Raw genomic sequence first — 16,118 nt, 5'->3', positions numbered from 1 at the left:
CTGATATGCAAATGGATATTCCTCCTTTGTGAAAAGTATAGTGAGCAAAAAGCGATGGCTGCTGACTCTCAAAGTGGGTAAAAACCACTGAACAGGTTATCATGCCGTGTTCTTTCGAGAGAGGGGCGCCTGCTACCTTTTTTGTAATATTCAAATCCTACTGGAGTGAGTTGTCAGACCTGAGAGAACAAGCTTTTCAGACTGGTAAACAACCTTTACAAAACAAGATTATAAAAAGAGGATGTACCCTGCGAAGACTTGTATGCACCAATCGCTGCTAAGTATGTGGGGCAGGAACCCAGTCTTATTCCTGGATGGGTATGAGGCAAAAAAGCACCTTGTCAGGAGAAGCTTGAAGTGGGTTTCTCTTACCCTTAAACATCCAAAGTAATTTACCTATGTGTATTGTACACTTTGATAGTGTACAGACCTTATGTCGGTTATGGTATATTGAGTTTTCTAAACTATGCCAATCACCACCAAAGTGATACAACCACACTAATGTTTATCCAGGAGGTGGAGTATTGTGCCTCCACCAGAGGTATCAAGCATTAGCCTGAAAGCAAATAGAAAAGGGCACCAACGAAGGGGAAAGGGAAAATGGTGACAACATTCAAATGCCCTTGAATAATATTTACAGATAAGAAAGGGAATGAGAAGTAGGGATATAGTCTGTGATCAAAGCACAGGACTATTAAAAAAAGAGCAAATGCTTAATGGTCCTGTGAACATGCATATACCTATGTGGGCAGTTGCTAGAACGTACAGGGAAGTACAGAAATTAGTCAGTGAGTAGGTGGATGATAGGCTAGATATGGGCTTTATCATACACTTGAAGCAATTAAACAGTTTGTTATGCATTACTGCAGCCTGACAAACCCATAAGAGATAAATCTTGGATTGTGCAGCCCTCTGCCAGAGGTGACAGAGCCCAGAGTGGATTGTGTGCCAGGAGAATGAGATGGGCACACAAGGGGAAGGGAAATTGGGTATAGGGGACATCTCCCAGAGTGCCATAGGCTCGCTAGAATGCCATACTAGCAAGTCCAAAATCAAAGGATGGGTACAGTCAGAGTGAATGGTGTAATATTCTAAAAATGTACTATATAGTCTATTATTTTCTTTGTAAATTGCACATGCCTAACTCATGCAACGTAATGACATTTTACAGGCATATATCATGCTTAAGCTTGAAAAAGGTTTTGTGAGTTTGCCACTTTGTCTTTTTTGTGATTCAGAAAACCCTCACGAGACTCGAGTGTGGCTACTTTGTTATTCAGTCTTTGACTGGGTACCTTTTTGTACATGCATCAAAAAGAATGATTCCCAAAGACCGTCTCTATAGATTCCCCAACCCCCCCCCCCCGCACCATGAATTGGCACCTGTGGGAACCAGGAAGTCGCTGCATCGGTGAGTGGGATTTAGAGACGGTAGGTATGTAAGGGGGCTGAAGGGTGCAAGGGGGGTGTGGAGGGACCGGGTGGGGATCGGTGGGCAGGGTGAGATTGCTGTGACACCATGGGAACAGGGGTATTTGGTGGGTGGGGAAGCAACTTACAGGATGTTTATAAGGTTGGAACCTCCCGCCCATTGGAGAAGGATAACGCTGGGTGGGTGAGGGTAGTTCAGGGGTTAAACCCTCCCCCCTCCCCGATGATTGGATAATCTTGCCTGCTGGGGGCTGCTCCAGTGTGGCCTAAAAAGTAAGTCTTTCTTTGGAACCATCTCCAATGACCAGGCTGATAACACCTACCTGTGGGTAGAAGTTGTGAAGACATCACAGTTTCAGTAATCCACTGACTAGACTAAAGGATTCAACATCTAAAGACACAAATATTTCAAAAGGCGCGCAACACAAAATCTACGACGACAATGTTCCGCCAACAAACTGCTAATGAAAATGGAAGCCTGATATTTTACACAGAGAAACTTGAAATAAAAATCGATTTAAGTACAATTAGGAAGTAAAAGTATTTTACACAGCATTACCAAACCAAACGGCAGCCCAAAACACTGGATCTTTACATGCACAATCTGACCTAACAACTCCCTCTAGTCTTTTCTCACGTTACATTTATACAGTACCTTGTTTAGTCTATCCATTGCAGCACAATTGCTTGAACAAATGACTTCATCAGGTGAATCTAGAGCAAAAACTGAAATGTAAAATGTAATTTTTAACATGGTTTTAAAACTTATCTACATTGCAAAGAACATATCAGTATTTGAATGTATACACATACATATATATTGCTATAGTTAAGGTGAAGCCTGTGTTTGTAGACTTTTCCCAACAGTCTATTGCTAATCTCTTCTTACTTGCTGGATGGATTCAGATGAAATGTTCCCCAAAAACGTTTGTCATGGGTCCCCCAAACTGGACATTTTTAGAACAATTTATTAAAAGATGAAAAAGTTATTAAGAAGACAAAAATAAAGCTGTTGTGGGCCGAGTCACAATCATTTTCTCACATAGAAAAAGTGCATTGATTGAACACCTGTAGCTCAAAAACAGCTAGATGAATTTGTATGAAATAAGAAACAACTTTCCTTTGTTGGTATAGGGCAAATGCGTCCAGTAGTTTTTTAAATGTTTAATTGAGAAAGGGGGTGCCCTCTGCTCCCAAATAACATTTATAAATCTCCTGTGGTGCTTTGCAGCAGAGAGGCTTTTCAAAATTCTATTGCTAATAACTTTTGACTCGCCGAATGGATTTGGATGACATTTTCCAAAAGAAAAGTTTGTCATGCCACCCTCCCCCATGGCCCCCTAATTGGAAATGTTGGCAAAAAATGTGTTAGACGATGAGGAGGGGGAAAGAGGACACCATGTGAAGTTGGGGTTGAGCTGGGTAGCCAGTTACAAGTAGCACATGTTTGCCTTATCGAGGGAATACCAGAGTAGTCTTGCAAGTTTACTGCAATGTCGCATGACACTATCGGGAAAGGAACTGCGTCCCACGAACCCAAGAGTGATAGGGGATAATGGGTGTGAGGAATTTGACCATCCCCACAGTGGATGTGCGCTTGCCTGGGCTTTTTTTAAATTGAATGATGGTAGATCAACCTCCTGAAAATGTGTGGGGCTAATCCAAACACATTTTCCTATGTTCACCACACGACAATACCTATTTTGACATGAAAAACTGGCCCACTCCAGCATTTTCTGTTTTTGGTTCGGCCCTGGGCCTATTGCTGTATAGGCCAGTCCGGACCTGCCAGAAGGCCTCTGAACTGGAAACCAAGGACAAGGTAGCAACCTGTAACACACTCCTCAGCTTTGGGCCGTCTGCCTTAAAGGACGACACAAGCCCAGTGAAGAAGCTAGGAGAAGTGCATCGACAAGCAGCTACGGACATCTGACTTAAACGACATTTTCGAGCCAGTCTAGTTCCTCGAGCTGCAACCATCTGCAATGCTGACCGTTGTTACTTTGCAGTCGCTTAAGGACATCTGAGACGTCTTACCAGTGTTTCAGAACCGCTGACCAGCACTGAGACTATTCCTGACCCTGAGCTGCCCTGTAGGCCAGCCTGCGGCTGTTTGTCCTACTTCCCTCGACGAACTGTCTTGCCGCCTGATACCCGCAGTTGACTCCCATCTTTAACCTTGAACTGTTGTGATTATTTACTATACCAACTACCGTTCTGTCATGCCGAGTGCATCCCTTTTCCTTCTTTGAAACTGTCCTCTGCATTCCTTTAAAGGGTGGGTTGCATTTCGTAGTGTTGCTAGAACTGTTTGTTGTGATAATAAAAAAGTAGATATTTGTATACAACCTTGATTGGGCAGTCCCTTTCATTACTGGGTAATAATTGTATTTTCTCTGTGTTTCAATTAACCAACGATTCACAACCTTTTGGAGACAGGCCTGCCATTCTGTCCACGTTACTAAAATTGGACAAGGAGGTTTATAATTTGCTTGTGTTTCCAATCTGTTCGGATACATTCTGGCATACTAGGGGGCTGATTGATAGTTTAGAAACTGAAACCGATATTCACCCCTGGACCACTGGTGCCCCGAAAACTGATTAGTCACAATGGAATAGGGTCAGGGACATAAAAGGCAATTGAAGGGTGTGGGGGAAAAAAGAAAAGAGGAGGAGACACATGGTGAGTGTCTAAGAGGAAGGGCACACATTTTTAATGTTCAGGTGTTTTTCAGACATACTATTGGGGGATCAGATTCAAGACCCTCTGCATCATCCACAAGGCTTTCTGGGGCCTGGGACCCCACCACATCCAACTCTCCCTAAATACCTCCCTGCTAGAGCCCTTCGGTCTGATAGCTCCAACTATCTGCGAATCAGACGCTTCTCTAAGCAAAGAGTGGGGGGTAGATGAATCTTCTCCGTAGGAGCTTCCCTCTAGAATTGTTTACCTGCCACTCTCAGGCTTGAGCCGGATCGCCTTAAGTTCTGGAAGCTCCTCAAGACACTCCTTTTCTCCTCCTCCCTCACGGTGCCCATTCCCTGCTAAGACCCTCTTCTGCCTCATTGACTGGCTGCCTGGTTCACTCAGAGTACTACAGGGCTCCAGGCCCCCTTACCCAGTCCACCCCCTCGCCTTCACTTACCTGCATTCCCTGGCACTTGCCTTCTGGCCTCCCCTTTGCACTTGCCCCTCGCCTCTTCACCCTTTCCCTTCCCACCTTAAGCATTTAGTTTTTTTTACACAGGCCTACACTTGCCCCGCCCCCACCCCTTGCACTTCTTGCTCTGCACTTGCAAAATCCGAATGTCACAAGGCCTGGTAGGACCGTTATTGTATCTTTCTTCAGTGTTCTCCCCACACCCTTTTTGTCTTGTGGCACCTTGAAATACCATGTGTTGTATTGGGGCCTTACAAATATCCAATAAAATAAATCTCACAAGATTAGCACTGCAATGTCACAAGCCGTGATTGGAAAATAAACTGTCACACAAACTGAAGAGTTATAGGAGGCTTTGGTAGAGGGATGGTGGGGGAGTAATGAGGCGATTAGGGGGACCAGGAAAAGAGGATGGGGACACATTGTGGAAAAAAATGGGGTGTGCCTGTGAGGACGGGGAAGGCGTTCCTTTTTTACTGTTTCTATCTGATATGGGAATCGGAAATTATTTCTGGGAAATTATCACCAGCATAGGGAGTGGAACACAATATTTTACACATGCAGAGATCATATCAACTTGGCAGCAGCAATGGGTCTTTGGGAAAAAAGGATTGGTACAGTGGCCACAGCCCATGGCTAGTGGGCCCCAAAGATACTTACAGGTGCAACATGTATAGTGGCCATGGTCAGTGGGACACGAAGAAACTATAGTAAAACAAAACCCTTGAAACTAGGTGAAAAAAGATTAGTTAAGGGAGAGTTAAGGTGATCAGATGTAACGCAACAAAACCCTTGAAATTCAACTGATGTTGGAAGTGATGACCATCTTAATTGAGAGTCGTCCCCCCGTAGACCTCCCTATGATGTAATTGTGTATGTCATTGTGAATCCCTTCTGTTATATTATGTATGTGCTCCTGGGCTTTGCAATGGGCGACACCACGTTAAGATGGTCAACACTTCTCACTTCCACTGCATTTCAAGGGTTATATGTTGTGTTAAATCTGACCACTTTAACTCTCGCTTAACTAAAGTTTAGTCACTGAATAATATTTACGTGTGTGTGTGTGTGTGTGTACAAATTCAGTGAATAAACCTTGTTAAAGCTATGTTAGGGTTGAAGGTCAACAAGAATTTTTTTTAAATGGTCACCCGTATCTTAAAACTATCACATCGATCACTGCCATGCACCAGATTTCACTTAAAAAAATAAATAATATGTAATAGTATATCTCCATTACCCACAAGGCATGGCATGCTGGCAGAGGCAGACTCTACAACTCTGCCCTGTGAACACCACTCCTCCTACACTCAGGAGACCCACTGGAAAAGTGTCTTCTTTGACTGGCTCAAGACAATTAACCCTGCCCCAGTGACTCCACTTTGGCTGCGCCAGGATCCACCAAGCTACACTTTGCTAGCCTGCACCCATGACCAGTGAAGAGCTTTTGCCTCTCCTCAGACAACCTCATAAACCCTCTGATGGGCCCATCGGGCATGGTGGCTAAGGGAGTCCTGGGGCAGGGCCAAAGGTAAATCCCCAGTCCCAATGGCAATTTAGTGGGCAGAGTGTCCTCTCTGGAGGACTGAAGGGGTTATGGTCATGGTCAGGGGCCACTGTGCCCCCCGGAATGGTGTCTGTCCATGCTTATGAACACCTTCAGCCTCCCAGGGTAACCACTATTCACCCTAAATTTCCTGTGGGCTGGGGGCCTTTGGCCCTGCTTGAGACCCCCTGAACCACTCATTAAGGCATGTCCTGCTGCCATGACCTCTTGCTGTTTTGAAAGGGGCCTTTTGGGCTGCCCCATGTACCCGTAGACTACCACTTGGGCTCTTTGGCAGAGGTGTTGCTGGGGGGGTGGGGGTGAAGGGGCCATAGCTCCGGGTCTTTTGGTTGTAGCGCCGGATAGAAGCTCTGGAGCTACAACCAAAAGGCTAGCTAGCTCCAAGTCCTGACATAAGCGTAGCCCCAGATCCTTTCCAGACATAGCAACACCCCTGCTCCTTGGGCTTCATGATTTAACTGGACAGCCAGAACCTTTGGCCCTATGGTCGGGCATGGCTCACAGACATCCGGGCCCACCCAACATATTGGGTAGCCAGTGAAAACCTCGCTGAAAAAAACAGTGCACAAATAAAAGCTGTTGATTTAACAGCGGATAAATGTATTGTTGCTTTGTACTTTCATTGGCAATATAAAATCGAATGTTGAAACACATGTCCATGCATAAACAAAGACTTCAACCTGCACATTAAAATGGAATATTTTGGGTACCAAGTACTGGAGGCACAACACACGTTAACATACATTCTCTAAATATTTTAAGTTAAAAGCAACACTGAAGATATTTCAATGCTTCTACCATTCCAGAGTTTACTGCACAGTGCTTTATTTCCAAACCTGCAATTCAGCCTATGTGGCTGGCTTCAGAGCTCGTAAATCTTACTTCTTTGAGCAGATGCCTCACATGTGATCCATTTCTCTCCTGTGTAAGCAGACAGTTATACATTCCTGCATGTTTTTTAGTTCCACTGCTTGTTTAATCTCTGTATGATATTTGTCTTTTCTTTTTAATGAAGGGCTTCAAAAATAACAAATATTTTATTTCCCAAATTAAAGCACATGTTTTAAGAACAATAGTTTTAACCCTGACATTAATTTGATCAGTGGCCAATATTTAAGCCCTCTATTTCTTCAACGACATTTCTGCAAAATGGTGTTTTAAAAACTCTAATATTACATACACCCCTCATATTGGCCAGTGGCTTGCTTGGCTCCTATGTTATCAGTGACCATAACCAATGTCTCTATGAACAAGGCACAGCCTTAAGCCGTGCCCATGACCTCCTCAGCTTCATGAGCGACTGTGCCTTGTGGCATGTATCTCTAAACCACCAGTTAGGGCTTCTCTTGCAGGACCTATGAACATGCCGAGAAAGCATTTAACTGGGTAATGATGGCTAGCAAACCTTCAGTCATGCCCAATCTCACCCTACCTACCCATCTTGGCCAGTGTTTATTGGCGACAGCCATGGCCAGTGGCCCACTTGTCCCAAATGTGACAATATGCCAAGGATTCAGCCACAACCATGGCCAGTCGCAGATACCCAGAGACTGACATAATGATCACTGGTCACATTACCACCACAATGGCCTGTGGCCATGGCCTTATCAGAGTAGGAACCATGCCTCCTAAATTTGGCCAATGGCTATGACCCTCGCCATACCCCGGGCTCATCATGCCTCCCAGAGTGGCCTACACCAATGGTCAGTAGCAGCTTTACCAATGAAGTGGACACTGCCAATAGTCTGTGGCCCCGACTTTATCATTGGCTAGTTCAGTGTAGGTTCCCATCAAAAGTCTTTCGCCTCAGCCAACATGTTTGACTCCTTTTCAGCAGAACAATCTGGTTGTCCCTCACTAGGTTCATGAACATGGGTCCCCTGGAAGGGGGATGGCGGACACAGACCCAACTAGCTAATGGATTGCAGCACGCAAACTCAAATTATATAAATTGATATTTGGCACTTTTAAAAGAAACGGCTGATTTGATTTGCACAAGCACACTTTCGGAGCCTGACACACATCTGTGCAGCAGCTCAAGCCGTAGGTGACAGCAATCTTTTCTCGGTGGAGAATGAATGGGAACATTTACGTTTTGGGACTCCCTATAACACTTCCCTCCATTTTGTCCTACAGTTACATGGCTAACTTTATTCATGGATTGCATACATACCATGTTTGATGGCAATGGGAGCCCGGGGGGCAGGGACTATGAAGAGGAGATGCGCAGAGGCAGTTCGCACACATTGGGAGCAATGAAGAAGTTAGAGTGTTCATTGGCTGCACGTCCTTCATTGTGTCCTGCAATGCATTTGCGTGTACGCACCTACACAATGCGATACTCCCCACCTCGCTTGATAAAGCAGCACAAAATCTTTCTCAGACGGTTAAAGCAGGGTCTATCATTTTGGGAATATTTTACGCAAATTCTTTGAACAGCGTGTTGTGGCTGTGCAAATGATCACACCAGGCAGGGGATTGAATTAGTGTGCTTTTATTCACACAACACACGTAATGCTGTCTTTAAATACAAATCACCTTTCAGCATACAGTGCAGCAGCTGGTGGTATCATTAATATAGTTCTGTTGGTGCTTCCTGTATTTAAAGTAAGTGGTAGGCCCCTGGCAGGAGGTTGCATTGGAAATGGTAGGGCAGCCTGCCTTTCTGTGGCTTGCCTCGCTCTTAATGTCATGAGCGGGAACCTCTCAGCTCGTAATCTTACGGATGTTCCCACAGGACTTCGCACGGGACTCCGCACAGGACTTGCTAAAGGTCCTTTACTCTACACAGCGTCAATGTTATAGACAACCCAAAAAGCCTCTTCCTGTTACTGATGCAGTAATGTAGAACATCATAAGATGCTATAATGCTACAGAGGTTTCTAGTTATGTATCTTGGCTGATGGTTCAACAAATTACTCATGGCTCAGAAAATAGAGTTTAATGACATTTTTTGTATCTCCAGTGCTTCTTTCATGTTTGGCTTGTGTTGGGGTTGGGTGCAGCGCCCCCGCGCAATGCCCGTAAGCCCCCACCCTGTAAGGACCACACAGCAAACGTCCTTACAGTTCGGGCTTCCCGGTCGCTCTGACGCGGCCGGGAAAGCCCCGTTTATTTATACAGCACGCGGCGGCGTGCAACGTCACACCGCCACGTGCGCGTCCAGTCATGGGGCAGCGCCAAACTCCTCCTTTTTCAGGAGGACAAACAAATGCTTTACTACTATACACTGCAAACCACACAAACGCTTAACAGCAACATTTTACACACCACTTGCCCAAAAACCCCTTTATTGTCAACAACCCGGGTCCCCTTACTCAACATCCCCGGACTCAGGTTGATCAGCCACATGTCCCAGCACGTAATCACACGGGAAGTCCTTCCACAGACGTCCCCCGGGCAGGGGATTCGAGTATGCTAGGGGAGCCACCGCCATCATCCGGCATGTCCATCACGTCCGGCTCCAAGGGGGGTTTAGTTCTGGGATCCCCCAGCTTCTTGAAGAAGCTGACATTCCGGGTGATAGTAGATCTTCCGTCAGAGGCAGTCACCATGGACCCCTTTACGGCCACAACGTCCAATGGCTCCGGCTCATAGGGGAGTGAGAGCTTCCCATGGGGGTGTCTGTTGCGGATGAGGACCTTGTTTCCAGGCTCCAGCTGTTGTAAACGGAGGCCCCTTCGCAATTTCTCCTGATCGATCCTCATCCGCCGGTCCACCTCGACCTGTTGGTTGTCAATCACCCCAGGCTCTTTCTCCCTCACTTCGGGCAGCAGACACCACAGGCAGCACTTGAACAGGGCCTTGGCCGGCGTCACCCCCGCGGATGCATGCGGGGTGATGCGGTAAACCCGCAGGAATTGATACAGAGCTCTTTGGAGGGACTGTCCCTGCCCTTGTGTGATCCGGGAGGTCTAATTGAGTGTCCACATTAGTCTCTCAGCATCTCCATTTGCCCTGGGCCAGAGCGGGGGCACCTTCCGGTGCTGAACCCCGCAGCTCTCCATCAGTTCAGAGTACCGTTCACTCTGGAAAGGCGAGCCGTTGTCCGAACACAGTGTGTGGGGGAATCCATGGGCCATGAACACCTTCTCCATGGCCACCACCACGTGCTCGAAAGCCACAGACTCCAGAAACTCCACCTCCGGGTACCGGGAATACTCATCGACGATCACCAGGAAGTGGGTGCCTACGGTCGTTGATCCAAAGTCTGCATGGAACACCTCCCAGGGCCGCGTGCCCCGGGGCATCGCTTCGATGGCCGGCTCTCGCTGCAACGGAGATGCCGCCTGGCACCAGACACATGACGCCACAAAGTCGTCAACCTTCCGCTCCAGTTCAGGGAACCAAACCTTCAGCCGCAGCCTTGCCTTGGTCCTTGCGGCACCCTGGTGTCCATGGTGGGCCAGGGTGATCACATCCTTTACCATGGACTGTGGGACCACTATCCGGTCGCCTCGAAGCAACAGGCCCGACGCCGAGAAGGACAGCTCTTCCTTGATCTTCCATAGCTGCTCTAGCCCCGTCTTGGCCGCCTGAGTCCGATCTGCCAAGGACTCCAGCACTGACTACCAGGAGCCCTGCTGCATGGAGTGCTTTAGGATTTGGAAACACACGTCCTCGGCAGCTGCCGCCTCAAGCTCCGACAAGGGCATTGTGTTAGGCGTGGCCGCCTCCACCACCATTCGGATATGATCATCAGCCTCCTCAGCACAGGTGTCATATTCTACTCCCCCACGTGCTCCTGGATGCCGGGAGAGATAGTCTGCTGCATTGTTGGCCCCCGGCCGATACACCAAGGTGACCCCATACTCCAGAAGGGCGAGCATCCACTGCTCGATCCTGGCCGGTGGCTTTGAAGAGGACCCTGCCAGAATGGGAAGCAGGGGCTTATGGTCGGTCACAACCGTCACCGGGCGTCCCAGGACATAGAGCCGCAAGTGCCTGCAGCCCCAAAGGACCGCCAGAGCCTCCCGCTCAATCTGTGAATATCTCTGTTCAGTCTCGGACAGCGCTTTGCTGGCGTACGCCACTGGTCGAACACCCCATCACGGTCTACCTGGGTTAGCACGGCGCCCAGACCAAATGGGCTGGCATCGACAATGATCTCGAATGGTAACGCCGGGTCGAAAAACGCCATCGTGTCTTCAGCTGCCAGGGCACCCTTGATGTCTTCGAATGCAGCTTGTTCAAGTGGGCCCCAGTGCCAGGCGGATTCCTTCTTCGTTAGAGCCCTAAGGGGTTCAGACCTAGAGGCGAGGTTTTGAATCAACCGCCCACAGTAGGTGACCATGCCAAGGAAGCTCCGCACATCGTACACCGACTCAGGCGGCTGCGCCTTCTTGATATCCTGGACCTTCTTCGGGTCTGGCGATACCCCTCCCTCCTTGAATACGAATCCAAAGAATTCGATGGAAGGGCGCAGGAACTCACATTTGTCCCTATGAAGGGTGAGGCCTAGCACTTGCAGTCTCTCAAATGTCTTCGCCAGCCTTCTCAGATGGTCCACCTCGGTCCTTGCAAACACCAAGATATCATCGCTGATGTTTAGCACACCCTCCAGATCTGCGAGGGCGCCTCGGATGATATTCTGAAACACCTCCGCTGCTGATGACACCCCGAAACTCAGTCTCTTGTAGCGGTATAACCCCCGGTGAGTGGTGAATGTGGTGATATACCTCGATTCCGGGTGGAGGACTACCTGATGATAGCCCGCCCGGAGGTCGAACACGGAAAAGAAACAAGCCTCTTGTACTTCTGCAATAATGTCATCGATGGTGGGGGTGAGATGCCGCTCCCTCTTAATGGCCTTGTTGGGCAGCCTCATGTCTACACAGATACGGACAGAGCCAGGTTGCTTGGGCTTCCTCGCAACCACAATCGGGGATATCCAGGGAGTCAGGCCCTCCACCTTCTCAATGATGTCGAGGCTCACAAGGTTGTCCAGTTCCTTGTCCACCTGCTCCTGGAGGTGGAATGGCACCCTGCGGTGTTTCAGGGCAATGGGCTGCACAGAGTCATCAATATGCAAACTCACCAGGTCACCAGTCATCCGTCCAAATCCACTGAAGAGTGCGGCATACTTGTCGAGCAGATCATTAATGTCCTCAAGGTACACTGAATATGCAAAGGTGACAATTCCGAGAGCCTCAGAAGCGGCACAGCTCAGGAGAGTGTTGGTACTCACTGGCGTTACGTAGAATCGGGCCTTGATCTGCGAGCCCTCATGTTCCACCTTCGCCACGAATGCGCAGTCCATTGGGATTGGTTCCAGTCCCCCAAATGCAAATATGCAAGCTTTCGGTGTGAGTAGCTTGGGGGGCGAGTCCAGAGCATCATAATGCCCCCAGGCCATTGCATTGACCGATGCTCCAGTGTCTACCAGGAGCGGGACTGGCGATTGATTGACTTCCACCACGCACCTCGGTTGTCTCCTGTTCTTCCCCCTCAGGATCCCCACATTGGAGACAAAGAAAATGTTCTCTTCCTCTTCGGCCTCCTCCACGTGGGCATCTTCCCCGCCCTGGTCCACCTGGGCCACGTTTGGTGGGCGGCTTTGGCGCTGAAACCCGGTCCGAGCCGGGCCTCTCGGCACCATCACGGGCAGGGCTGCCTTGCACACCCTTGAGAAATGGTCAGGCAGTCTGCACCTACCACACGTTCCTCCGGCCGCCGGGCACTCAGTCGGGTGCGGAAGGTCGTATCCGCATTTCTGCCAAGATTCACCTGCTCTTCCTGCTCTGTCACGGGGTCCTGCCCCAGGCCTTCTTGATCCTCTACCACCCCGCCACATGGCACACACCTCCTCAGACTTGACTGAGCGGGACCCCGCCTCCATCCTGGATGCCCGAGCCTCCGCCACCTCGTGGCACCGGCCCAGCTCGAGGATGAGGGGTAGGGTGATTCCTGGCTCCCTCAGGACTTGCCTTCTGAGTTTGCCCAAGGAGCAGGCCTGGATCGGCATGGTGCGTATCATGTCCTCTGCGTCTCCCCATGCGCATGCCAGGGAGAGGCGGCGCAGGCGTCCATAGAAAGTGTCCAGCGTTTCATCCTCCTTTTATTTGGCCGACAGCATTACAAATCTCTCATAGTCCGAGTTGGCAAAAGGGAGAAAGTGAGCCTGGAGGGCAGTCTTTGCCACATCGTAGGAGCCATCCCCTGCTGGAAGCGACTCAAATATCTCCTGGACCGAAGGCCCCGCCGAGTACAGCATTGTCGCCACCCTGCTGTCATCATCCGTCATCTGTGCAGCCCTAAAGTACATCAAGGCGGTCAACCCACCTCTTCCACCTGGGCCCAATGCTGGACAGTGGGCCCCGATACGTCGAACTCGGGGATGTGCTGCAGGGCTGCATGGTCACGTGCCTGGGCCATGATGGGAAGTCCTTGCTGAGCAATTGGCTGTGCCAGAGGCGGCACCGGAGCTTGACCACCGACTTGGGCTTGAGGGAGTTGTAGTGGAGCAGCCGTCTGTGGCTGCACTGGAGGCACCGGGGCCTGAGGGGCCGGTTGCTGAGCTGCTGCTTGACCACTGTCCTGATCCTCCAAATCACTCATGGGCTTGAGCGCACAGGCACCCCCTCCTGGGATCTTGGGGGCCGCAACTCAATCACCCACCACCTCTGCACAGTCTTGATGCCCCACCCAGGCAAATAAAAGTTCAGCCGGGGGGAGAAGGTGGAACTCCACAGGGTCTGCCACTGCAGCAGTCCACCCAGATGATGAAGAGGATGAAGATGAGGCCTCAACAGCCTGATGATGAAGGGGATGAAGAAGCACCAGCCACCTCGCTGTAGTAGCACCCAGTGGGTGTAGGAGTCCCAAAAATTGAGCCAAGAAAAGAGAGTTGGGCTAAGCAGGCCCAGCCATTATAGCCCCTCTCCTAGCTTACACTTGACGTAGGAAGCCCAAATGTTGGAAAAAATAAAAAATTTGTGCATGGGCATGCAGGTATAACTGCCTGCTAGCAGTGTATCCAAAAATTAGGCCTGGATGCCACTCACCGCCCAAACCGGAGCTCAATGAAGTTCCACGGCCTCGTAGGCAAAATGGCCACCAGCCGCGTGAGTGATGCATGGCCACGGCATGAAACAAAGCGTTCGTTCGTTCCGTTTCAGGAAACGAAATTGTGCATATTTTCACCGCCGGGCCCGGGCATCAGCCTTCACTCGTTGCCACTGTTGGGGGGTGGATGCAGTGCCCCCGCGCGATGCCCGTAAGCCCCCACCCTGTAAGGACCACACAGCACACGTCCTTACAGTCCGGGCTTCCCGGTCGCTCTGATGCGGCCGGGAACGCCCCGTTTATTTATACAGCATGCAGCAGCGTGCAACGTCACGCCGCCTCGTGCGCGTCCCGTCACGGGGCAGCGCCACAGCTTAACCATTCTGCCGCTGTAGTCTGGCTGCCGAGTTCCCTTTTGGTGGTGTCCCTCGCAGTCGGAGGTGTGGGTTTACTTCAAGTCTTCCCACGCTTTGGTTATGTTCCTCCAGGTGTGTGTGGGCCAAGAGAGACGTCGGGTGGCAGCCTGGAATAAGGGCAATGGACTCTGCCACTGTCTATGTCACTATAGGTTGAAAAGGTGCATCCACTGCAAGACCTCTCTAATCATCTTCTCAACACTCTGGACTGATTCCCTTGATATTTTATTTCCTTTCTCTTCCTTCTGGATGACCCACTATGATAGTACCTACTTAATCTCTCCTCCCCTGGGTGATTCTGTTTTTCCACCATTCTGGATTATTTCCTTCTCTTTCAGGTTTATTCCTGGACGTTTGCTCAGGTCTTTCTTGCAGTTTTTTGTATTCTGTTCTCTTCTTCACTTTCTGTGCCCTTCTCTGGGACTATTCACTTTGTGCCACCTCCTTGTCTCTTTCCCCATCATCCTACAGGTCTTATAATTCTGTCTTCTCCCCTTCTGGGACTTCTATCTTATTCCCTCCTCTCCACTACAAAGTATTAAAACATCTGCAGCTTTCTAGGTATTTCCCTTATTTCTCTAGATCTTTTCTAGCTTCTTTGCCTCTTCCTATCCCAACCAGCTTATTTTACTTACTTAGTCCTTCTGCTCCTGAGTACTGTCCCAAATGTCTTCTGTCTTACTTTGCCCCTCTGTCATTTCTTCCCCCTTTTAGGGTATCTCAACGTCTGCTATTCCTCTCCACTCTAAAGTTAAGTTTCCAGCTCACCTTTCCCATCCCCACTACACAGAGGTCTGTTATACCTCCTCTCGCACTCTCCAGCAGCCTCTCTTTCCATCACTCTCCTATAATGCTCCTCTTGGCATTGCTCTTGTGCTAAATCTATTTCCTCACAACTACAGTTACCACAGTCCTTCTCTCAATGGATGCCATCCCGAACATACATCTCTGCAATTTGTTATCCTCCCGTGGACCTGCCCCCTTGATACATGAAGGCCGGGTGTCAGTAAGCTGTGGTGTGAAAACCATTCAGCGCAGGGACTGGAAATGGGAATTAAAATTCAAAATCTGAGCTGTCATCCCTTCTCTAATTGGCAGCTTGTCTCCATAGTCAAACTATTAAGATTGGCATCAACCATCTTCACAATGCTCTTGTAACTGCTGCCCCCTTCTGTGTTGTCCCTGGCACACCACCAGTCATATGGCACTTGCCAAACATCATGGATTGTTCTCCAGGTATCCTGTCTTCACTAACAAGAAAACTGCATTAATCAGTCTCTCATTAAACCATTGTGAAATATTAATCAGCTCTACAAAACAGGACCAAAGGGTTGAGATCCTGCTGCTACCTGTCCACTCGCTGGGGTACATACGTATTGGACATTGTATGGGAGGAAAGGTCTTCAAGACCCCCCTCCTCCCCTCTATTCTTACCAACTTGCGGGCCATGATTCGTCCAACAGCCACCCATGCACCTGTGGCCAAGGATGCGGGATGGCTGCGAGCCAACCCATATGGCTGCAAAACCTAGCCAAACGG

The 16,118-nt window shown here is 49.2% G+C and overlaps 1 protein-coding gene across 1 annotated transcript in view; it reads right to left on the bottom strand.

Annotated features, from left to right (window-relative positions):
• Window positions 1–16,118, bottom strand: part of ZPBP (zona pellucida binding protein) — a 1,976,511-nt gene that overhangs the window by 546,814 nt on the left and 1,413,579 nt on the right. The window contains exon 6 of the mRNA XM_069613425.1: window positions 2,087–2,157. Within this exon, the coding sequence (XP_069469526.1) occupies window positions 2,087–2,157 (71 nt within the window). The remainder of the gene's footprint in view (window positions 1–2,086; window positions 2,158–16,118) is intronic.

Source organism: Ambystoma mexicanum, chromosome 5p (assembly GCF_040938575.1).
Source record: "Ambystoma mexicanum isolate Mex_15411 chromosome 5p, UKY_AmexF1_1, whole genome shotgun sequence".
NCBI lineage: Eukaryota > Metazoa > Chordata > Amphibia > Caudata > Ambystomatidae > Ambystoma > Ambystoma mexicanum.
The sequence above is the reverse complement of the archived record's forward strand: the minus strand, read 5'-3'. Positions and strand labels throughout refer to the sequence as shown.